The sequence below is a fragment of the Miniopterus schreibersii genome (assembly GCF_964146895.1).
Source record: "Miniopterus schreibersii genome assembly, chromosome: 1".
Taxonomy (NCBI): domain Eukaryota; kingdom Metazoa; phylum Chordata; class Mammalia; order Chiroptera; family Miniopteridae; genus Miniopterus; species Miniopterus schreibersii.
The window spans coordinates 181,347,347-181,370,056 of record NC_138101.1 but is presented as its reverse complement, the minus strand read 5'-3'; the positions used below and the strand labels follow the sequence as shown (position 1 = coordinate 181,370,056).

The following is a 22,710-nucleotide window of genomic DNA, read 5'->3' as shown; positions in this document are numbered from 1 at the left end:
CCCGCAGGAAAAAAGTGGCACTTTAAAATTGGGTAATTTGAGGAGCATTTCTTAGAGGGACTCTTTGCAAAGGCATGGGCAAGGTTAAAAGAAGAAAAGGTTTGGTGCAGAGCCTTGGGTCTGAGGGTTCAAGGGGAGAGGGCTGCCTGGCAGGGGCTGTAGCCTTCATAGAGGGAGGCAGGCACCCATGGTGAGGTGGCAGGAGTGGTGAGAATAAAAACTTTGACCTCACTCTCCTCTTACCCTGGCAGTATCTTGTGAGTTTTCAAAATAGCCACTTGCTCTGTTTGGCAGAACCTAACCATACAGCTCAGCCTACTTGAGCTCAGCCTACTATAGAGCAGGGTGAAGAAGGGTAGATGGAGCACATGGAAGATGCCCAACAATTGGAGGCTCAATAAATATTTATAAAGTGAACAAAAAGATATTAGATGAGGACCCCAGCCTCAAACTCCTTAGAGCTTTCTCCATTCCACCTCCTGAAGTAACTGCTGCAACATATTTTAAACACCTGTTGTTTAAAGTGTTTCAGGCTGTCCTCACTCTAGAAACACTCAGCTTCCAAAAACTTTACCTGGGTTGCTGCAGCCACCAGCACAATAATTGCAGGTGACATGATACTGTATATATAGAACCCTAAAGATTACACCCAAAAAACCTATTAGAACTGATAAATGAATTCAGTAAAGTAGCAGGATAACAAAATAAGTATCCAGAAATCAGTTGAATTTTTATACATCAATAATGAACTATCAGGGAAACTAAGAAAATAATCCCATTCACAATTGCATCAAAAAATACCTTGGAATAAACTTTCTTATTTTTAAATTTTTTATTTATTGATTTTAGAGAGCAAGGAAGGGAGGAGAGAGAAAGGGAAACATCGATTTGTTATATTTGTGGTTCCACTTATTTATGCATTCACTTGTTGCGTCTTGCATGTGTCCTGACCGGGGATCGAACCTGCGGCCTTGGCATATGGGGTTGATGCTCTAACCAACTGGGCTCCTTGCCAGGACCCTCGGAATAAATTTAACCAATGATGTAAAAGACCTGTACTTGGAAAATTATAAGACACTGAAGAAAGAAATGAAAGAAGATACAAAGAAGTGGAAGCAGCCCTGGCCTGCTAGCTAAGTGAAATAAAGCTGGTCAGAGAAAGACAAATAGCATCAGATTTCACTTATATGTGGAACCTAATGAACAAAATAAACAAACAAAATGGAAACAGACTCATAGATACAGCAACAGACTGAGAGCTGTTAGAGGGGAGGGTGGTGGGGGGGCTGGGTGAAAAAGGTGAAGGGGTTAAGCAAAAAAAAACAACAACAAAAATCCCTCATAGACACAAACAGTACGCTGATTACCAGAGGGAAAGGGGGGTGAGGGGAGATAGAAGAGGGTAAAGGGGGGATAAGTGGTGACCGAAGGAAACTTGACGTTGGCTGGTGAACACACAGTACAATATACAGATGATGTATTATAACAGTGATTTTCAACCTTTTCATCTCATGGCACACAGACTAATTACTAAAATTCTGCAACACACCAAAAATATTTTTTTTTGCCGATCTGACAAGAAAATTAGGTATAATTTTGATTCATTCACACTGGACAGCTATTGCTGTGTTGGCTGTTGTCATTTTTTTATTTGACAATCTAAGGGGAAAGAGGTCAGTGACCCTGAGTAAATAGTCAGGTAGTGCATGTTTTAAAAACTCTTGCAGCGCAACGGTGTGCCATGGCACACCAGTTGAAAACTGCTGTATTATAGAATGGTACACTTGAAACCTATATTATTTTATTATCAGTGTCACCCCGATAAATTCAATAAAAACTTTTAAAAAAGAAATTTGCACTCAGTCAGGTTTCAGAAAGTTAGGTAGAAAAGTGGCTTCTTCCTCCCCCTTCCCTGATGCCCAGGTTGCCGTGAAGAGCACAGAAATGGGTCGCAGGCACATGAGGGGAAAGCAGTTAAGGAGGAGGCCTGGGCTGGGCCATTCAAAAGGGCCCTCCTCTAGGGAATTCTGCACTTAGAACTCCATGGAAGAAGTAGGTCAACTACCAGAGGGCACCCAAGTCTGCAAAAAGAATCAGCTGCCATAAGAACATACTTTTCCCTCATGACAGGGGAGCAGCTTCATATAAATTCCAGTGCTTGCCTAGTGACTTGATGAAGTGGCCGTAACTTAATACCCAGATATGGGACATGCTGTCTCCAGCGTGAAACATACAAATTGATTTCTGTGCCTCTATTGTAGGGGTGGGGACTTCATGGACAGACAAAAGCCTTTCCCTCATCTAGGTTAGAATTTTTCTGGTTACCCCATATAATTACACTCCCAGACAGCTTGCTTTCTGAGAGGGCCATCTTTTTCCATGCTTAACAGCCCGCTGTCTTTCAGTTATAAATGGAAAGGCTGAGCTTCAGAAACAATTGCTTCTGAATCAGTTGCCTCTAACCAGTATGCCATCAATATAATGAGTAATTTTACTATCTGAATTATAATTAGGATACCTGTTTAAATCCCACCTTAACAAATTCTAACAAATGTTAGAGAACTGAAATATCTTGGATGCAAGATTGTGAGCAAACTGCTATTGATGTCTAAAATGTTTGGGATTGAAAATAATGCCCTGGTAAAATCAATAAAAGGGTACCAATCAAGGGTGATCTTCCTACAGAGGAACAGTTAACATGCGCTCATTTAGTTTCCTGTCATCCTCAATGTTGGAGAGATCCATTTACTTTCCCAATAACCCAACTGAGAATTACAGGGGAAAAGGCTGGAGATGGAGACAGTCTCCCAGTCACTCAGTATCAGCTGTGATTTCACTCATGATCCCGGGCCTGGCACTATTTTATATTTACAGTTTTGGTGGGAAAAGAGAACTTCATGTTTCTATTTTTAGCAGCCAATATACTACTCATTTGAGTAAATCCTTTCTCCAAGATAGTAATAGCTTAATTTCAATAATACTCTCATGGTTAATAGTGTTGTATCAACGTTAACCTCCTGATTTTTTTATTTTTACTATGGTTTTGTAAGGTGTTAACATTAAGGGAAACTGGAGGAAGGATATAGGGAACCCGTTCTGTTTTTGCAACACTTTTGTGAGTTTAAAATGATTTTTTAAAAGTTTTTTTAGAAAAGAACAATATCAGGGAGTGACGAAACCACCAAGGTGGAAACCACCAAAGAGGATACCTTTGGACCTCTGTGTGCATCTTGTAGGGTTAGTAAAACCTGTCTATTTCAGATCCTTCCTCCTTCACGTCCTCAAACACTTAGTCTTTCCCATTCAATTGAAGTTTCCAGGTATTTGCATTCTCTCTGTTCCTGTATCTAAATTCCCCTGAAATTCTTGAATATTTATTTCTCTTGTCCAAGACATAGGGACTCAAACATATAGTTTCTCCAGAGGACTCTGATATTGTAATGGGCCTAGAAAGAAAGGACATTAGGGCTACATATCTCTCGCTTTGAGGGACCTCATTCTTTGTCTTTAAGGGAAGGCTCCCTACATTCAGAGAGATTAGGTTAAATGGAAGGTATAGTTTTCAAAACACCACTTGCTGTCTGGGCACAAAAAACAGCTTCACCCTTATCCTGGTGAGCCTTTTCTTGGTTTTGTTCCTAGAACTTTGATTAGAACTTTGAACTATGAAGGTTACCAAGTTGAGGGCTTGCCAAGAGTTTTGCCCTAGCTGTAGCCCTTACTGGGGAGTTTGAGAGATTAACTCTTTCAGGCACTACATCAATTACTGTTGTCATTTTATTAAATCACCAGTAAGCAATGACCAGGGAACTTGACCAAGCAACTCTTGTATGAACAGAACGAAACACTGCTCCATGCTCTCCTAATGACTGGTGAAGGAAACCTATGTTGCTGCTGTTGTCATTTTGTCATTCAGTCCCCACCTTACCCATATCAGTGCAGAGATTACATACTTCTTATTTTTCCATTGGTTAACCTAGAAATTTAAACATACATGCTTAATTTACCAAAGTCCCAAGTTAGCTAATATTTTTACCTTCTTTCTAAATAATACTAGGCCCTGAGAACACTTTAAATTCATTCATTTTCCCTCCAGACTGATATGCTTTTTTCATGTAGTTTATGTCTATCTTTCCTTGTTTAACTCCACCAGATATCATTGCTTTTAAAAAATATAGTTGCCCTGGCCAGTGTGGCTCATTGGTTAGTGTCCGCCATTGGACCGGAGGGTTGAGGGTTTGATTCCTGGTCAAGAGCATGTACCTGGGTTTCAGGTTTGATCCCTGGGCCCAGTTGGGGTGCATACAGGAGGCAACTGATTGATGTATCTTTCTCACATCGATATTTCTCCCTCCCTCCCTGCCTTCCACTCTCTCTAAAAATCAATGGAAAAATTATCCTCAGGTGAGGATTAGCAACAACCATATATATATATACACACACATATATATGTATATATATATATATATATATAAAATGATTGTTTAGATTTTACCCATGTATTTACTTTATCTGCTAGAGAGTCTTCTTTTCTTCTTGAATCTCAGACTTTCCATTTGGAATCACTTTTTTTACCCCAATCCTCACCTGAGGATATTTTTTTCCATCGCTTTTCAGGGAGGGAGGGAAAAACACGGACCTGAGAAAGACACATCGATTGGTTGCCTCCCACACTCGCCCCAACCAGGGCCAGGGATCGAGCCTGCAATGGAGGTAAGTGCCCTTGACCAAAATCGAACGCAGGACCCTTCAGTCCGCGGGCCAACACTCTAACCACTGAGCCAAACCAGCTAGGGCCGGAACCACTTTTAGCAGTGCATTTTAAACTCTAATGTACATATGAATTATTTAAGGGTCTTGTTAAAAAGCAGATTCCAAATTAGTAGGTCTAGGGTGGGACCTGGGTTTCTGTATTTCTAACAAGTTTTCAGGTGATGCTGAGGCTGCCTATCCAAGGACCACATTTTGAAGAGCTACAGTTTCCTTTAGTGAGAATCTGTTGATAGCAAACTCTTTTAGTTTTGATTAGAAATACTTTTGTTTTGTCCTAATTATTTTCTGGATATAGAGTTCCAGGTTCACAATTATTTTCTCTTGGCACATTGAAGGTATCATTCTGCTTTCCTTATTTCTTGTTGCTGTGATAAGTCACCTATCAGTCTAATTGTCACCCTTTGAAGTTAATCTACATGTTTTTTCTTTCATTATCTGCCTCTAAGTTTCTGACTTTGATTTTATTTAATTTCATCATGATATCTCAGTGTGGATTTATTTATTCTTTAAATCTGGTTTGGAATTTATAGGGCTTTTTGAAATTGAGGGTTGGTGTCCTGTGTCAGTTCTGGAAAATTCTCAGCCATTATTCCTTTCAATACCACTTCAGCCCCATTTCTTTCTTTCTCTAGAACTCTACATCCAATTAGACTTGTTAGATATCTCATATGATCTTCTGTATCATTAAGTTAATTAAAACATATAAAGTATTTATAACAGCATTTTTTTTGTTAATCCTCACCTGAGGATTTTTTTCCATTGCTTTTTAGAGAGGAAAGGAGGGAGGAAAGAGAGAGAGAGACATTGATGTTTCCATCAATAGAGGAGTGGATAAAAAGTCTGTGGTACACAAATACAGTGGAATATTAGCCATAAAAAAGAATGAAATCTCAGTTTTTGCAACAGTATGGATGGACTTAGAGGGTATTATGCAACCTAAATGTCAGAGAAAGGCAAATACTGTATGATTTCACTTATATATGGAATCTAACAATATAAACAAACAAAACAGAAACAGACTCAGATACAGAGAACAGACTGATGGTTGTCATCGGGGAGGAGGGTGAGAGGACTAGGTGAAAAAGGTGAAGGGATTAAGAAATACAAATTGGTAGTTACAAAATAGTCATAGGGATGTAAATAAAGTACAGCACAAGGAATATAGTCAATAATATTATAATAACTATGTGTTATGTCAGGTGAGTACTGGAACTAACAGGGTATACAGTATATAATTGTCTGGCCGCTATGCTGTACACCTGAAACTAATACAAAATAATATTGCCTGTAAACTGTTAATGAGCCCGGATGGTGTGGCTCAGTGGTTGAGCATCAATCCATGAACCTGGAGGTCACGGTTAGATTCCTCATCAGGGCAATGCCTTGGTTTCGGGCTCAAGCCCCAATAGGGGGCATGCAGGAGACAGGCGGTCAATGATTCTCTCATTGATGTTTCTATCCCTCTCTCCCTCTCCCTTCCTCTCTCTGAAATCAATAAAAACATATTAAAAAAACCACACCTGTTAATGAGAAAAACAAAAAACTCCCGCTATGATACAGAAAAACACTTCTCTGTACTTTTATAAAAAATATGTTTTTATTGATTTCAGAGAGAGGAAGAGAGAAGGAGAGAGAGAAACATCACTGATGAGAGAGTCATTGATTGGCTGCCTCCTGCACTGGGGATCGAGCCTGCAACCCAGGTATGTGCCCTGACCAGGAATTGAACGCCCCTCTCCTGGATCATAGGTCGATGCTCAACTACTGAGCCACGCCGGCCGGGCTCTATACACTTTTTAATTTTATTTTTATTTCAGAGAGAGGAAGGGAGAAGGAGAGATAGAAACATCAATGATGAGAGAGAATCATTGATCAGCTGCCTCCTGCACACCCCCTACTGGGGATCGCACATGTGCCCTGACTGGGAATCGAACCTCTATTTCCTGGTTCATAGGTTCACACCCAACCACTGAGCCATACTGGCCAGGCTGTACACCTTTGGCCAATGAAAATTCTACCTTGCTACCAGTAGTTGAACCAGTACTAAACATTGGATGACCATTCTCTTCCAGTGAAAAAGTAACCCATTATTTGTTCAGCTTTAAATTTCATCTATGTCTCAAAGTGTTAAGTAAAGAAATCTAGAAGAAAACATAAATTTTAACAGTGAGGATGCTTTTTATTTTTTGGTATACCTTTAATTGAACCTTCTACAGTAGACATGTGTTACATTAGTAAAATTAGTGAAAAAAAATAACTTATTCAAAAAAGTTACCTAAAATATATCATTAATACCAATGACATGAATTTGATATTATTCAGGGAACAATTTATTCACTTAAGGTTATTAAACACTAGAATCTCACCTTGTATCTCTCATATCAACAACAGACCAATGCACTATAATTTAGGGGAAGCTCCCTTCGGGGTACCTCCAAGATGTGTGTAGAAAAAGGTCAAAATTTGCTTCCAAGCATCTACCTGGGCCTTAGAATGAGCCCTGGGCTCCCCACCCCAGATTACAGGCTTTTTCATTAGTTTGTGCAAGGAAGCTGGGCACATGGGGAAGTAAGGAGGCTCAATATAATGCCCAGTCCCAGGATAAGAGATGATCTGAGGTTTTTCCTTTCCATGGGCCTGTAAGCGTTCAGAGGCTATTTGGGCATATAACTCACTCCTCCAGTTATGGTCATCCTGACCAGTGATGAAGAGGATAGGTCCCTGGGCCTTCTCTATTGGAATCATGCTGGGGTGTTCACACCCTCCTACAATATCATTCCGTATATCCACAATGTCCAGGAGGCCTGAGAAAGAGACCTTGATTCTCCTCAGGTCATGGCCCAATGGTGGGATGTAAGTCTCCTTGTAGCATATGGCTTTGTTTCCACTGAACCCGGACCCATTGATGGAAACTGTAGCTGAGATGTTCTTCAAAAAGGAGGCCATGAAAAGACAAATATCAGCCCCTAAAGAAATGCCCAGAAGGCCAATGCCTGGGCCTTTTACCTGGAAGAAAAGAAGGAAGAAGAGTCAAGAACCTACCCAATAGAAAAATGTTTTTCTAAAAGTAACTAGATGTGCTGCTAGCTTTAATTGTGAACTGGGCCCAAGAAAACCAAACTAAGCTGATAGGAGTTTCTTCTCACATAGTAAAGAATATCTGGCTGGACACACAGCAAACAAATCTTAAACTCACTGGCAATTTTGGGAATTGGTTACACTCATTCCAGAGCATTGTCCACTAGAGAATGCTGAGTCATGGAGCCTGTCAAGTTCAGGTGGGCATGACCAAAGTCTCAACATGCCTGGATGGATATCTAACTGTGTGGAACCACGTTCTGTTTCAAGAAGTGAATCATTCACCAGACCCCATCTAAATATGTCAGCAAATGATTAACTTTATACAAACAAAGTAAGATTTCAGAGTCCAATTAAGTAGTGCTCTGCTTGTGAAATAGGTGGGCAAATTCAGATCAAAATCTGAGATCAAAATCTGAGAACATACTCTGTTGTCAGAAAAAGATTAAAAAACAAGTATGCAAAGCTAACAAGTTAGAAGTAGAGCAGCACCAGCAGCAGCTGGCACAAGTGAGTGCAAAGTGATGGAGATACATCTAGAGAGAATGATACAATAAAGGACATTAGGAGAACCTGGGGGTGTTGAAGCATGTAGCACACGGCTTCTTCAAAGTAGTCCGTATTTCTACTGTCAAATTCCTTGGGGAGATCTTCAAAGTCGTAATAAGCTAGAGCCAATGTGGCAAAGCCATGGCCAGCCAGAAGGCTGGCTCGATATTCCAACAGGCCCCCTCCAACACCAAAGAGATCAATGATCCCTGGGAAAGGTCCAGGTCCTAGAGAAGGGAATATTATAAAGGGAAGGAATTATATCATTTAAAGATTTTGCTTTCCTTTTAGGGATCTTTCTAAATTACTTAATGGGTTCCTGTGAATCAAAGGGAAGAAAACAGCCCGGCCGGCGTGGCTGAGAGATTGAGCATCGACCTAGGATCCAGGAAATCCCAGTTCGATTCCCAGTCAGGGCACATGCCCAGGTTTTGGGCTTGACCCCCAGGAGGGGACATGCAGGGGGCAGCCAACCAATGACTCTCTCATCACTGATGTTTCTCTCTCTCCCCCTTTCCCTTCCTCTCTCTGAAATCAATAATGACATATTAAAAAAAAAAAAAAGGGAAGAAAACTGCTCCCTGAGCCACTATTGAAAAAGAAAAGAAGTTCCTTGGGGGGAGGAAAATCTGCAAGGTATACCTTCTCATTGATGAGTTTACCCTTCATATGATTCTGTTATAAATTATCTGCAAGGTTCCAAGGCTCTTTAATTGTAAGGGGAATAACAGTTTTCATTAATGACTATATCATGAAAGGAGGAATTTCAGGTTTCAGACTGTGCTGGTTTGCAGTGTTCTGGTAGAGGATTGGACATAGAATTAAGAATCTTGAAACAAATTTTTATGTTGTATTGCATCAACTCTTGGCTTTTTTTCTGTATTAATATTTCAGCTGTTCATTTAGAGAGAGGAAAGAAAAATACCTAGAGATGACTTTAGGCGAGGAAGGAAGTAAAGGCTGAAGTGTGATCTGTGGTAGAGAGGAACATGAGGTGGAGAAGAGCCCAGTGTACCCAGGACACTAGAGATGGGCAACATGGCAATAGCTTCCTTGACCATAATTTTGCATAAGACCTGTAGGGCTGATGCTGTAGAGATCTGGAGGGTAGTTAATAGCAAAGTGGCCAACATACCTATCGACCCTGACCCTGTTTTTTTATCTGCATAATAACAGTACTCACCTCATTGGGATATTATATACATCAAAAGAGATTATACAAACAAAAAGCATAGCACAGAGCCTAACGTATCAAAATACTCTAGTTTGGTTGTTCGGCCACTGATTTAGTTAATGCCATTTCTCTGACCTTGCCCGGAGCCGAACTCCCTTAAAGCGGTACCAGAAATTACCAAGGGCCAAGCACACACGCACGCCCCCTCCCGCCCTCCGCCAGCAGCAACCGAGGCTCACCTGGCGGCAGGAAGAGCGTGGCGCGCACCCGGCCCGCGCGCACCGGCCGCCGCCGCACGCCGGGCGCGAGGAAGTGGCGCTCGTGCACCATCCGGCCCAGGAGCCGCCCGCCCCCGGGCTCGTGGCCGTCGAGCACCTCCAGCTCGACTGCGAAGGGCGTCTGCACGTCCCGCTTCAGAAACCGCCAGAAAGGCTTCTCGGGCTCCAGGGCCCAGAGGAGCCCCATGGGCTCCAGCCCCGCGAAGCTGCCGCCCAGCGCGGGCGCGCGCGCCAGGTCCAGCTCGCCGCGGGCGTCGGCGCGGTAGCGCGCGTGGGCCCGGAAGAGCGCGCCCTTCTCGTCGCGCAGGGACGATCGCAGCGTGACCCGCTGCTCCGGGGCCAGGCCGCGCACGACGATGCGCACGGGCTCGTCCCAGAGGGAACGGCCCGCGGGCTCCACCGTCACGGTCGCCGCCATTACGGGCGCGCGCTGCGTCGGGGTCGGACCGCGAGCGGGGAAGCGCCGGCTAGGGTCCGAATCCCGTCCCAGCCCGCGGGGAGCGCGCTGGGAGGTCGCACGGGATCAGGCGTTCTCAGGCCCCGGGAGCCGTCGGCGACCGAGTCGCTTTTGGAGACGTCTGATCTCTTCAGGGCCGTGGACCTCGCGCCCGGGACTCGCGACTCCTCAGAGGTAAAAGCTCGAAGCTCTCCTGATGGGGCGGGGAGCGCAGGGGCGGCCTCGGGTCTGGGTGTGGCGCCCAACCGCGAGGAAGCTTCTTAGCCTCCCACCACTCTCCGCTGGTGAAGTGCAAGTTGGGTAACCGGTTCGTGGTGAAACCAGAACTGAGTGAGTTTAGGCAGAATTCCAAGAATTCCAGCCTCTCCCGTGGAAAAGGGTAGCTTTAAAAAAAACTTTTAGTGGATTATAACGTAAATACAGAAGAGTGCACAAATCCTGAAAATGTACACTTCGGCGAATTGTCACGTCCTGAACACAGCCGCGTAAGCAAGCACTCAGATGGAGAAACAAACACATTGCCAGCGCTCCAGAACCACTTTCACTTTCCCCTTCCCCAAAGTGCTCTATCCTGGCTCCCACAAAACCAGTTCGATTTTTTTCTGACTGCATTTAATGGGAATTAACCCTTCAGTGTGTTTTCATTAGTGTCTACCCCCTCCCCCCCTTTTTGGTTAATTCTCACCCGAGGATATATATTTTTAAATATTTTAAAAATTGATTTCAGAGAGAGAGGGAGAGAGAGAGAAACATCAATGTGAAACACAGGCCCATTGCCTCCTGCACAGATCCTGGGCAGGGGGGATGGATCCGGCAACCCTGGTATGTGCCCTTGACTGGGAATCGAACCCGAGATCCTTTGGGGGGGAGCCGACTCTCTAACCACTGAGCCACACCAGCCAGGGCTTTAGTGTTTTTCTGCTTTTGCTTAGTGATGACACCAAGAACTGTTTCTATCTGCTCTGCCATTTGCAATATCAGAAGGTGTCTGTCAGAGTAATTGGGGTTTCATGCTTCTTTGTTCGTGTTTAGTGGGAAAGAGAGAGTTCCAAGTATGTCACTGAAGTCACACACTCTCCCCTGGATGGAATGTTGAGATTGGCTTAAGCCAAACAGGGGTCACCATCATTGATTGCCCTTGCTTCAGGGTGGAGCTAGCTTTCCTTGAAGCTCATAGGGAGTATCAAAATGAAAATCAGGACCTCTTGTATAAGGAAGCCTGGTAATATATGCTGGCACTTGGCAGTATCCCTGAGAGCAGTGGAGGAGACCCATTATGGTATTGATGGCTCTTTAGAGGCTCAAAGTGAAGGCAAGAAAGGAAATATGGGATTAACAGAAGTTATGGCTATTAATGGGACTAATTATGGAATTTTGCAGTTGACTTTTAGAAGACCGTTGAGTACTTAGATTTGAACAAGGAATTTGACATTAGAAAATACATTTTAGGAAACAAGAAGAAATTAAGCACATAGCAGTATTTCACTGCAAGATGAAAATTCTCCTCCCTGTTTATCTTCAATTCTCAAAATCAAGTGGGGCTGAGAGACACTGTGGAAACAAGTCAGGTGAAGGGGCTCAGGGGATGCTACTTCCAAACATGTCATTTTGGCATATTGATTATTTTGAGCTAAAGGCACTTGAAAAACAGTAGGTGCAAAAAGGGCACTCATTCCTCCCCTTTCCCCTAAAAGCAGAAGATGAAATTCAGTTTTATCACCAGAAATAGGATTTAAGGCTGAGAGAATTCTGCACAAGATCGTGTTAAAATTTCTCTTCCTTTAGTTTCCCTGTATATTTTACTTTTCTACAGTTGCCACTGTTTAATCTAGTATATATGTACTTAGGTTTTGCAACTTCTTTGGGTCTTCGTTTTCTTGTAGAGACTTTATGTACATGTAAAAATAAAATTGGTGAGCTTTTTTCTTGTTCATCTGTTTTATGTCAATTTAATTCTCAGGCCCAACCAGAAACCCTAAGAGGACAGAGGTAAAGTTTCTGCCTAGCAGAAATTTTTGTGACATTGGAATAGTAATAAGTATTGAAATAGTGAACAAATGTATGTTGCCAAAATAGTGAGGAAAGTAAGAAGTCTGTGTCATGTTCCTAGAACCTGTTTCTGACGAATCTCTCAACAAGTATGGAAGATAGAATATTCTTGTCAGCTCAATCAGCACTCTGTCTTGACACTCTGAAGAGCTGATGCAGAGAAGAGATGCCCAAGAGTGATGGTGGCTGATTGCGAGGCTGAAGAAATCACCTATTTTTCTACACCAGACAGGGAATCATCTAATTTTTTTTTATTACTCAGGAAATGAAGTAAACTCAGTACCTGTGGTAATATCACCACAAAACTAAGACAAAAAATAAAAACAAAATATTGGACACTGATAGACTTCAACATGTCAGTAAAAAATAAAAATTTTTTTGGAAAAACTAAGAAATGACACCGGTTTGACAGTTTACATGTCCTTAAAGCTCCAGTGAGCTGGTTCAACTTTGCCACTACTCTCCACAGTTCCCAACTGGTTATCCTGCAGAGAGCACGGATGGGCTTTAAGAAAATTCATGATGCACCTTAAGAACACCACACTGTGTGTGTGAATGTGAGCAAACGTATACAAACGTGCATTCTACTGGGTGGATGAGAAGAGGCAGGAATTGATGGACAAATGGCTCTGCGCACAAATAAAATGAAGAATCACAGAGATAAGGGAAGCAGCTTAACAAAGAGAGAAGAAACAGGATTTGGGGATACTGAGCCCCAGCTCTACATTTACTGTGTGAAGAACTTCTGAGACTCTGTTTCCTCATTGGTAAAATAAAGATTTCACCTGCCTTAAAGATTGGTGAGGATTAAATGACGAGCACACACATACAAGAAAAAGCTGACCAAACAAAAAGCACTGTACTGTTTTTGATTTTCAGGTGGAAAAATGTCAAGAATTACTTTATTAAAAAAGATAATTGAGGCCTGGCCAGGTGTGGCTCAGTGGCTGAGCATCTACCTAGGTTCCAGGAAATCCCCGTTCGATTCCCAGTCAGGGCACACGCCTGGGTTGCAGGCTCTGTCCCCAGTCCAGGACATGCAGGAGGCAGCCGATGAATGACAACTCTCTCATCATTGATGTTTCTACCTCTCTCTTCCTCTCTCTGAAATCAATATATATTAAAAAAATAAAAAGATAATTGAGAAACTAACACCATAATCATAAGTTAAGGCATTTTTTAATTTTAAATACATTAGGCTTTAAGAAAAGTGTAGTAAGCCTATTGTGGAACTATTTATTTATATCAGTGATGTAAATATTAAATCATTTATTTTCACATTAATCATTGTTAAAATCACTTATGTAATTCATCTAAATGTTTTGCCAGCTTTCAAAACAACTAAATCATAAAGGCCCATATGTGTAAACCGAAACATAACTTAAAATTTATTAGCAGTAGGAGAATACTTATTCATCCAAGGAGAAGATATCAAAGAACTGAAAATACATTTGCTATGAAAATTTTTAGTAGTTTTACATGTAAGTAGTAACCTAACTAGTAATTTACAGCTAAGATGTTCACTTCCATTCTTTTGTTTTGTTTTAAATATGGTTTTTTATTGATTTTAGAGAGAGAGGAAGGAGATAGAGAGGGAACGAGAAACATCCATGGGAGAGAAACATCGATGGGCTGCCTCCTGCACATCCCCTACTGGGTATGGACTCCGAAACCTGGGCATGTGCCCTCACCTGGAATCTAACCTGTGACCTCTTAGTGCACTGAACGACGCTCAACCACTAAGACACACTGGCCAGAGCTGTTCACTTCCACTCTTAAAGGAAAACCTCAAATCTGATATTTTTGGTATTATGTGCTTTTCTTCTATGGTAGGTAATATTTTATTAATCAAATCTAATTATTAAACATATTCAACAAGTGATAGTAAATAATTAAGTCATTACTGAGCACCAATTATGTATGAGTCACTGTTAATCGGTGTTACTTTTCTTTCAGAACTAAAGCCTTGTGTGTTGGGAGAGACTAAAAGGTATGCCTTTTCCATCTGTTGTGTTTTCTACAGAATCACTTTCCTCCCAAACTGAAAAGGCACGTAGTTTATAAAAATCTTGAAAATTCATTGCTAAGTTTATTTTAATAGCGAGGAGGGAAAAACTCTAAAGTAATTATTAAAAAGAAAAAAACTACACTTACACACTAATTGCAACAGCTGTTCCCGGGATAAATTAGCATCAGAGATGCCACACAATCAAAGATTAAAGTGTTGGTGGGATTATCTCCTTTTCCCTACCCAAGTGTTTGTGGAAAAAAGTCTGGAGCTGCTTCCAAGCATCTTCCTGGGCCATGGCATGAGCCCTGGGCTCTCCTCCCCAAATGACAGGTCTACCCACTAAGGTGTGCAGGGAAGCCTGGCACATGGGAAAGTAAGGAGGCTCGATGTAGTGCCCCGTCCCTGGGTAACAGATGATCTGTGGCTTCTCCTTACCATGGGCCTGTAAGCGTTTAGAGGCTTCATTAGCATAGAATTCACTCTTCCAGTTCCGGTCATCCTGACCTACAAGGAACAGGAAGCTGCTCTCAGCCCTTTCCACAGGAATGAAGCTCTTCTGGTCAGGTCCTTCCAAAGGGCTGTTCAGGGCATCCCAAATGTCTGCAAAGCCATCTTTGGTTATCCTGATTCGACTTACGTTTAAACCTACAGGAGGCAGGGTCTCACCCTTATAGTGTAAGGCCCCTGCAACATTGGCCACGGAGCCATTGATTATGACTGCAGCGGTGATGCCCTTCAGAAACGAGGCCATGGAGAGGCAGAGCTCACCTCCTTTGGAAATCCCAAGCAGCCCAACTCCTGGACCCTTTACCTGCGATAAGGACAGAGGAAAAAGAATGAGTTCACCAACCAATCTGGTGAGTAGTGCCTGGAATTGGAAGTCAGTCAGAACTGAGCCTGAATCTGGCCTCTGCCATTTATCAAGGTTTGCATCCTGAGATACTTAGTTATTTTTCCTTTCTGTCTTCCTTTGCACAATTTCTACATCACCATTGTTGGTGACTTCAACAACCATGTGGGTGATCTACTAAATACTTTAGCCTCTCAGTTCCTTGACCTCCATACTTTCAGTGATCTTTTTTTCTACCCCTCCTCAGCCACCCATTCTGATTGTCATAACCTAAACCAAGTCATCATCAGTAAGTACCTCATCTCCAAAATCTGAGCTGCAAGCATTCTAGTCTCTGATCACCATCTTAAATACTTCCGGTTTAGCCATTTTAGTACCACCTGTTTCCATCACTTGTGACCTTGACTACTGCTTTTTTTTTGCTATCAGTATTTCTCTCATGGCCACTTCCCACCTCATCCAGCTTAGATTTCAAGCTTCACTGTTATTATCAATCCCTTGCAAGCACTCTTTACCAATACCTTTCTTCCTTTGGTCATACTTGCCTGGAAAAGTGATAATCTTGGTTAAACCCACCTATTCACTTCCTCTAGGCCTGCATTTGTACAAATGAACGTTGCCGGAGGGGGAAAATACACATTTGTGCTGGCAGATCTTTAATTTCATGACCACACATTTCAAATACGCATCTGTACTGCCCATCGGTCCTGCCACACTTCACCGTGTTTGCTTTTCACTTCTCCAGCCACAATTTCACACCTTCTCCTACCTTCTCAAGCCTCTTGAACCCCTCTCTATTCCTTCACTTCCAGCTCTTCATACGTCATGGAGAAAATAGAAGCTATCCAGTAGGAACTCTTCCTCATTTCCCCCTGCCAAATCTACTGAGTTCCAAATGAACGCAAGCTCTCTGCCTGCCTTCCTGCTTCCCAAAGAAGAATCTCTGTTCTGATCAAAGGCCATCCCTCTGCTTGGCTTGGGATCCCACCCACTCTCATTCTCATCACTTTGCTCCTACAACTACTACTCTCTCTCTCCTCCTTCATAACTTTCTTCTCTCCTGGCTCATTCCCATCAGTGTACTTCCTGCTCTAGTACCTCTTACATTTTAATAACCATTCCTTGACCCCACATCCACTTTGCCATAGTTTTCTACTCTCTTTCACAGCAAAATTTGTGGGAAAGTCCCTAGTCGTTTTCTTTCTTGTCTCCTCCAGGGTAATTTGGGTTTGTGCTATTCTACAAGGACTGCTCTTGTCATAGTTACCACAATCCTGTGTTACAAATGGCCATTTGATTGACCTCTCAACAGCAGTCTTTTTTTTTGTCCTCATGGCTTCTACAACAGCACCCTTGACTGGTTTCAAACATTTATTCCTCATGAAAGTATTAGGAATTAAATGATACTATTATCCCAGTTTTTCAAAGGAAGAAACAGAAGCTAGCCCCAGAGCTAGTATTTGGTGAAATCAAAACTCAGATTTAACTTTTCACTATACACATCTTATTCTGATTCCAGTAGACCCTGTCACTCATCTACCATGAGCTCTAACTGAATTGTAAAATAATCTTCTGACATCCTGAGCCTAGAACTCTCAAAAACATTTCTTAGTATGCAGGCTCTTTGGCCGTCAAATTCTTCCTTTAAAACAATACTGTTCTCTCATGGGGTGGGGGGGCAGCAGCAGGAGGAAAAGGGTTGTTAAACACAGACATTAAACTGGGTCTGTCTGGAGGCAGCGTCCTTTCCCCTTTCCCTCTACTTCCTGTGTCAAACCCAGGGTTCTCAAATGTGTTGGGGCTCATTATGAAATACTATAAACCACTAGAATTTAAAATTCCATAATGCCAACTGAGAACTTCTTTACTAGCAGGAAATATATCATAGTAATACATAATTGCATAGAAACTGTCTATGAGAAGTGACTATAAAAAGTAGTGTGTTGGGGTAGGGAGTGGCTGTCACGAATTTGTCAAGTTCTTGAAAACCAAGAGCATTTATGAAGAGCACTCCTGATATGTAGACCACAAAACTTAGAAAAATTCCAACCTGAGGGTGATTAAGCAGGTAGTTCACAGCTTCTTCAAAGTACTCCAGATGGATGTTCTCCATGCCCTTGGGGAGGTCTTCATAGTTATAATAAGCCAGAGCCATCACAGCAAAACCCTTCCCAGCCAGCAGACTAGCTCGATATTCCGGAAGGCCACCTCCAGCTCCGAAAATGTCCACAATCCCAGGAAAGGGCCCAGGTTCTTTGGAAGAAACAAAGCACAAAACTAAACTATTCCTGAAACTCTTTACAGTGATGTCAAAACCATTTTTTTCCTGCTTGGTAATGTTAAAGTTTTCTATTGACAATCAGAAATGCTGAAAGACCCCCGGTCTTCAAAGATCCAGACAATGGCGTAGACTAAATCCACATCCCCCTCTACACCCAGAGTGTCAAAACCCCACAGATTTTTACAAAGATTGTGTATTATTTTTGTGATTAAAAATAATTTACAGACAATGAAAACAGCAAAATCATTTCCCTGTCCCCACAAAGTTGACAATGGCAAATGCTAGTGAGGGTGCAGAGCAATTGGAACCCTCATACATTGCTGGTGGAAATGCAAAAGGATACAGCCACTTTGGAAAACAGTTGGACAATTTCGTATAAAGTTAAACATACACTTACCATGTGATCTGGCAATCTCACTCCTAGGTATATCTACCTAGGAGAAATGAAAACTTGTGTTCACACAAAAACTTGTATGCACGTGTTTGGAGTGACTTTATTCATAATCTTCAAAGACTTAAACCACGGTGGTGCATCCATATAATGGGGTACTACTAGAACAAGAAGAAGGAACTACTGATACGCGGGACAACACAAATGCATCTCCAATGCTTTACGCCAGACAAAGGGCTACATACCCTGTATGGTTCCATTTACTGGATATTTCCACCATTTACATAAAAAGTTTGTATTTAACATGAAAATTTAAAGAATAATAATAAAGCAAACACTTTATACCCACCATTTTTTAAAAAATCACTTAGTGCTAACCATCAAAAGTCCCTGACTATCTGTGCTTACCTCTCTTTCCACTGTCCTGGACTTTATTCTCTTGATTTCTTTACCATATTACCACTTATGTGTGTGCTTTAAACAGTATTTTGTTTATTGTGCCTATTTTTTGAATCTTATCTAAATGGAATGAAATTGAATGTATTGTTCAGAGACTTGATTGTTTCATTCAACAGTTTTTGAGATTCATTCATGTTGATTCCTGAAGCTGTAGTTCAGTCGCTTTTGCTGCTCAAAATATACTTCAGTTTGCCATTTCTACTGTTGATGGACATTTGGGCTGTTTGCAGTTGTTTTTGCTCTTAAAACAATACCTCTTGGTGCACATGTACTAGGAGTAGAATGATACAGTCTACTTTCTAAGTAAAAAATTGTTGCCCTAGCCAATTTTGTTTGGTGGTTAGAACGTTGGCCCACTGACTGAAGGGTCCTGGGTTCAATTCCAGCCAAGGGCATATACCTCGGTTGCAGGCTCGATCCCCACCCAGGTCAGGAGGCAACCAATTGATGTTTCTCACTAACATCGATGTCTCTCTCTCTCTCTCTCTCTCTCTCCCTCTCTCCCTCTCCCCCATTCTCTCTGAAAAGCAATGGAAAAAATAGCCTCAGGTGAAGATTAAAAAAAAAAAAAATGTTTCCAGCCCTGGCCCAGTGGTTAGAGCGCTGGTCCATGGACTGAAGGGTCAAATATTCGATTCCAGGTCAAGGGCACATACCTGGGTTGCAGTTTTGATCCCTGGCCCTAGTTGAAGCGTGTGCGGGAGGCAACCAATTAATGTGTTTCTCACATCAATGTTTCTCTCTGCTTCCTCTCTCTCGACCTTCCACTCTCTCTAAAAAAAATAATAATAATAATAATGGAAAAAATATTCTCTGGTGAGGATTAACAACAATAAAAAATTGTTTCCAGGGGTAGATGAATATATTCCTTTTAGCAGTATGAATTCCCTTTCCTCTGCAGACTTGTTAACAATTAGTAATATTAGACTTCTAAATTTTGGCAAATTTTGAGGGTGTGAAATGTGTAGTTTTATTTTGTGTTTCCCTGATTCCTAATAGGATGAGCATTATTTTTTTTAATCCTCACCCGAGGATATGTTTATTGATTTTAGAGCGAGAGGAAGGAAGGGGGAGAGAGAGAAACATCGGTGTGAGAGACAAACATCTGTCTGCTCCTGTACACACCCCGACCTGGAATTGAACCCTCAGCCTAGGTATATGCCCTGATTGAGACTAGAACCCCCAATGCTCCAATTGACAGCCACTCAGCCAGGGTAAGATAAGCATCTTTTTATTTATTCATTGGCCAATTGCTCTTTATGTAATGGAAAAATTATCCAATAATTTCAGAAGATTTCCAGTTAATAGCAAGAGGCCTTCATCCTTCATGCTAATTTTCTTAAACCTTAATGTACTGTGGGAATTATAAGCAAAGTTTTAAAATTGAGAAACCTTTAAGAAATTAAAAACTGAAACTCCCTATAAATGGTTTTTAAAAAATTACAACTGTCTTTTCCATATATATATTGGTTAATCCTCACCGAAGGATATTTTTTCCACTTTAAAAACTATATATATCTTTACTGATTTCAGAGAGAGGACGGGAGAAGGAGAGTTGAAACATCAGTGAGAGAGTTGTCACTGATCAGCTGTTTCCTGCATGCCTCCTGCTGGGGATGGAGCCCGCAACCAGACCGGGAATCTAACCGGGTGTCCTGGATCCTAGGTCCAAGCTCAACCGCTGGCCTCCACTTTTTTTTTTTTTTTTTTTAAAGACAGTGTAAGGGAGGGAGGGAGTGGGGAGAGAGACATCATGAGAGAGAGAAACATCCGTCAGCTGCCCTCCGCACATGCTGCAACTGGGAATCAAACCTGCAACCAAAGCATGTGCCATGACCAGGAATCCTACCGCTCGGTGTACAGGACGACTCCCAACCAAGTGAACTACTCCACCAACTGAGCCGCTCTTGCCAAGCAGGAAATACTTTCATTGGCCTCCCACTTTGGGAAGGGCAGAGCCACCTTCCCAGCCAGCCTCACATTCCCTTCCTGTCTCCTTGACGCCCAGCAGACCTCCGGAACATGGGGAGCTACTTCCATCCTCTGGATAGAAGCGGAGGAGGTAAGAAAAAAGCGGGAAGATATGGAAGCGAGTTGCTCACCTGGCGGCAGGAAGAGCGTGGCGCGCACCCGGCCCGCGCGCACCGGCTCCCGCCGCACCCCGGGCGCGAGGAAGTGGCGCTCGTGCACCTCCCGACCGAGGAGCCGCCCGCCCCCGGGCTCGTGGCCGTCGAGCACCTCCAGCTCCACGGAGAAAGGCGTCTGCACGTCCCGCTTTATCAGACGCAGGCCGGGCTTCTCGGGCTCCAGGGCCCAGAGGAGCCCCATGGGCTCGATCCCGGTGAAGCTGCCGCCCAGCGCGGGCGCGCGCGCCAGGTCCAGCTCGCCGCGGGCGTCCGCGCTGTAACGGGCGTGGGCCCGGAAGAGCGCGCCCTGCTCGTCGCGCAGGGATGTTCGCAACGTGACCCGCTGCCCCGCAGCCAGGTCGCTGACGGTGATGCGCACGGGCTCGTCCCAGCTGCAGCGGCCCCCGGGCTCCACCGTCACTGTCGCCGCCATCCGGATAGTGGCCCGAGAGACCGGGTCACCAGGCTTCAAGTTTGTAGTCCTGGGCAGCCATGCCCAACCTCTCAGGCCCCATCGGCAGAGTCCAGATGCTCGCAGGACAGCGGGAGATGAGGCCATCATTTTGCCGCTTAACTTCAGACCTCGGATCAACTTCACAGGGCTGGGGAGAAAGAACTGGTTAGAGAGCCTCTAATGGCAGGCCGTCTATTTGCAGGCTGAGCGCCCAAAGGGGCAGAGCAGACGGCTAAACAGAGCCGGGAGGGCCAGCGTCCTGCCAATCATCAGTAACCTACTTTGAAAGTAAGAGAGGTCAGCCCAGCTGGTGTGACTCAACGGTGGGGATTCCAGGCCCGGGCATGTGGCCAGATTGCGGGCTCGGTCCCCAGTAGGGGGCGTGCAGGAGGCAGCCAATTGAGGTTTCTCACTTAGAGGCTTTTCTCTCTATCCCGCTCCCTTTCTCTCTCTCAAACCAATAAAAACAAGCAAGGCCTCTCCAGTATGACTTATGTAGAAAATTATTTAGCAACAAGTCTAACCTCATTAAACATAGAAGAACTCACAGTGAAAAAAAACACCCAATAAAAACATTAAAAAAAAAATAGATCAGACGCACATGAACTTGCTCAAAGCCTCCTGGCTGAAAAATCTCCATTTTATTTGGGAAAGAATTTCTTCTGCCTCTCAAAAGCAATTGGCCTGTGCAGTGGGCTGTACCAGGGTTGCGACTGAAGGAACCTGGCACAAAGCCGTCTCCAGAACCCATTCTGGCTGGCTAAGGAGTTCAGAACTAGAATTGAGTTTTACCACTTTGTTGATAATAATCATAGGTCTTTTCTTTTAACATGTGCATCATGGTATTTTGTTTGTATTATTTGTATATATGCTTATCTTCCACACCTTGCCACATCTAAGGGGCCTGGCATATTGCTGTGGGACCTCAGCGTCATTACTTTTAAGGGTTAAAATAGCCGAATGAGGTAATAATTATTGTTGTATACTGGACTCATATTGTTTCATATAGGCAAACAGTATTGTATCTCCTCATCCTGGATGTGAGGTGAAAACCTTTTCCTACTTTTCATAAATTATAGATTTTACATTGTGGTAGATTTTGTTTTTTCATCAAACTTCAGTTCAGGCCTCTTCCAAGACCTTGTACTTGATTTTACATTCATAATTTCATGTTCTTTTTATTAGAGAAATCTGCAAACTGTATAAACTTTAAGCCCCCTGTTGACCTCAAACAACTTGTTAATCTAAATTGTCAGGAGGCAAAAATCAATAAGAAAAGCATTTATTTAGGATTTAAAGGAGTTGCAAATCTGGGCACACTGGTTCAGGTAGCAACCCAAAGTGTCTACCAGAGAAGAAAACTCGGGGTTTTTTAAAAAGCATAAGGGAAGGTTTGCATAAATCATTCATAAAGAATTTAAATTGGTGCTGGCAACAGAAAGCTAACCTTGGCTAAACATAATTAACGGCTAAAGCTATCACTAAGTAAAAGTCCATCTTTGTGAGGAGCTGCAGGTGTTCTTGCAGCATCCTAGTATATTTACAGTTTTGCCCACTTCAAAAGTTCATGTACTGTCCAGTAAGGATATGCATAAGACACATTTCCTTAATGGCCTCTTGGCTCTGTTTTAAAGCTCCTTAATATAAGTGACTCCATTTTATTTCACATTTGACAAAATAGAGAGCTAGATATTTCTCCAGAAAAATGGCTTTATTTGGGAACAATGAAAACTTGCAATTTGGGACATGTAGGCTAAAGGTAAACCACTGCAAGTCCAGA

The 22,710-nt window shown here is 42.8% G+C and overlaps 3 protein-coding genes across 12 annotated transcripts in view; 1 reads left to right on the top strand and 2 right to left on the bottom strand.

Annotated features, from left to right (window-relative positions):
* Positions 1–6,905: 6,905 nt before the first annotated feature.
* Positions 6,906–10,479, bottom strand: LOC308549402 (peroxisomal succinyl-coenzyme A thioesterase-like). 2 transcript variants are annotated; one of them, XM_081121932.1, is made up of 3 exons: positions 9,814–10,479; positions 8,425–8,627; positions 6,906–7,779 (listed from the first exon to the last, which is right to left on the bottom strand). In XM_081121932.1, the coding sequence occupies exons 1-3, from the start codon at positions 10,268–10,270 to the stop codon at positions 7,174–7,176; spliced, it is 1,266 nt and encodes a 421-aa protein (XP_080978058.1). In that variant the 5' UTR covers positions 10,271–10,479; the 3' UTR covers positions 6,906–7,173. The 2 variants fall into 2 exon arrangements, with proteins under 2 accessions (XP_080978058.1, XP_080978059.1); XM_081121933.1 differs by lacking the exon at positions 8,425–8,627 and having other exon boundaries at positions 6,934–7,779; positions 9,814–10,477.
* HEATR4 (HEAT repeat containing 4) overlaps positions 10,401–22,710 on the top strand; it is a 51,116-nt gene continuing 38,806 nt past the window's right edge. Inside the window, exons 1-2 of one of the 3 annotated variants that reach the window (XM_081121874.1) lie at positions 15,147–15,226; positions 19,403–19,564. The gene's annotated coding sequence lies outside the window, so the exon portion shown is untranslated. Of the gene's footprint in view, positions 10,484–15,146; positions 15,227–18,878; positions 19,565–22,710 lie in introns of those variants that run through there. The other 2 variants (XM_081121873.1, XM_081121872.1) reach the window with 2 other exon arrangements.
* Positions 10,631–22,009, bottom strand: LOC308549352 (acyl-coenzyme A thioesterase 1-like). 7 transcript variants are annotated; one of them, XM_081121888.1, is made up of 5 exons: positions 20,453–22,009; positions 17,898–17,930; positions 17,270–17,472; positions 14,805–15,180; positions 10,631–10,692 (listed from the first exon to the last, which is right to left on the bottom strand). In XM_081121888.1, the coding sequence occupies exons 1-5, from the start codon at positions 21,036–21,038 to the stop codon at positions 10,646–10,648; spliced, it is 1,245 nt and encodes a 414-aa protein (XP_080978014.1). In that variant the 5' UTR covers positions 21,039–22,009; the 3' UTR covers positions 10,631–10,645. The 7 variants fall into 7 exon arrangements, with proteins under 7 accessions (XP_080978014.1, XP_080978011.1, XP_080978016.1 ...); XM_081121890.1 differs by lacking the exon at positions 10,631–10,692 and having other exon boundaries at positions 13,229–14,873; positions 15,007–15,180; XM_081121887.1 differs by lacking the exon at positions 10,631–10,692 and having other exon boundaries at positions 13,256–14,873; positions 15,036–15,180.

What these genes read in the sequence shown, in the direction of transcription:
- LOC308549402 (XM_081121932.1), bottom strand. Translation starts at nt 10,270, where the DNA reads ATGGCGGCGACCGTGACGGTGGAGCCCGCGGGCCGTTCCCTCTGGGAC. An exon ending in CACGCTCTTCCTGCCGCCAG is followed by an intron (nt 8,628 to 9,813) that starts GTGAGCCTCGGT and finishes TCCCTTCTCTAG; the next exon opens with GACCTGGACCTTTCCCAGGG. An exon ending in ACATGCTTCAACACCCCCAG is followed by an intron (nt 7,780 to 8,424) that starts GTTCTCCTAATG and finishes CTTTTCTTCCAG; the next exon opens with GTAAAAGGCCCAGGCATTGG.
- LOC308549352 (XM_081121885.1), bottom strand. Translation starts at nt 21,038, where the DNA reads ATGATGGCCTCATCTCCCGCTGTCCTGCGAGCATCTGGACTCTGCCGA. An exon ending in CACGCTCTTCCTGCCGCCAG is followed by an intron (nt 17,931 to 20,452) that starts GTGAGCAACTCG and finishes TCTCCTAGGTAG; the next exon opens with ATATACCTAGGAGTGAGATT. An exon ending in ACCTGCTTAATCACCCTCAG is followed by an intron (nt 15,181 to 17,269) that starts GTTGGAATTTTT and finishes TCCTTATCGCAG; the next exon opens with GTAAAGGGTCCAGGAGTTGG.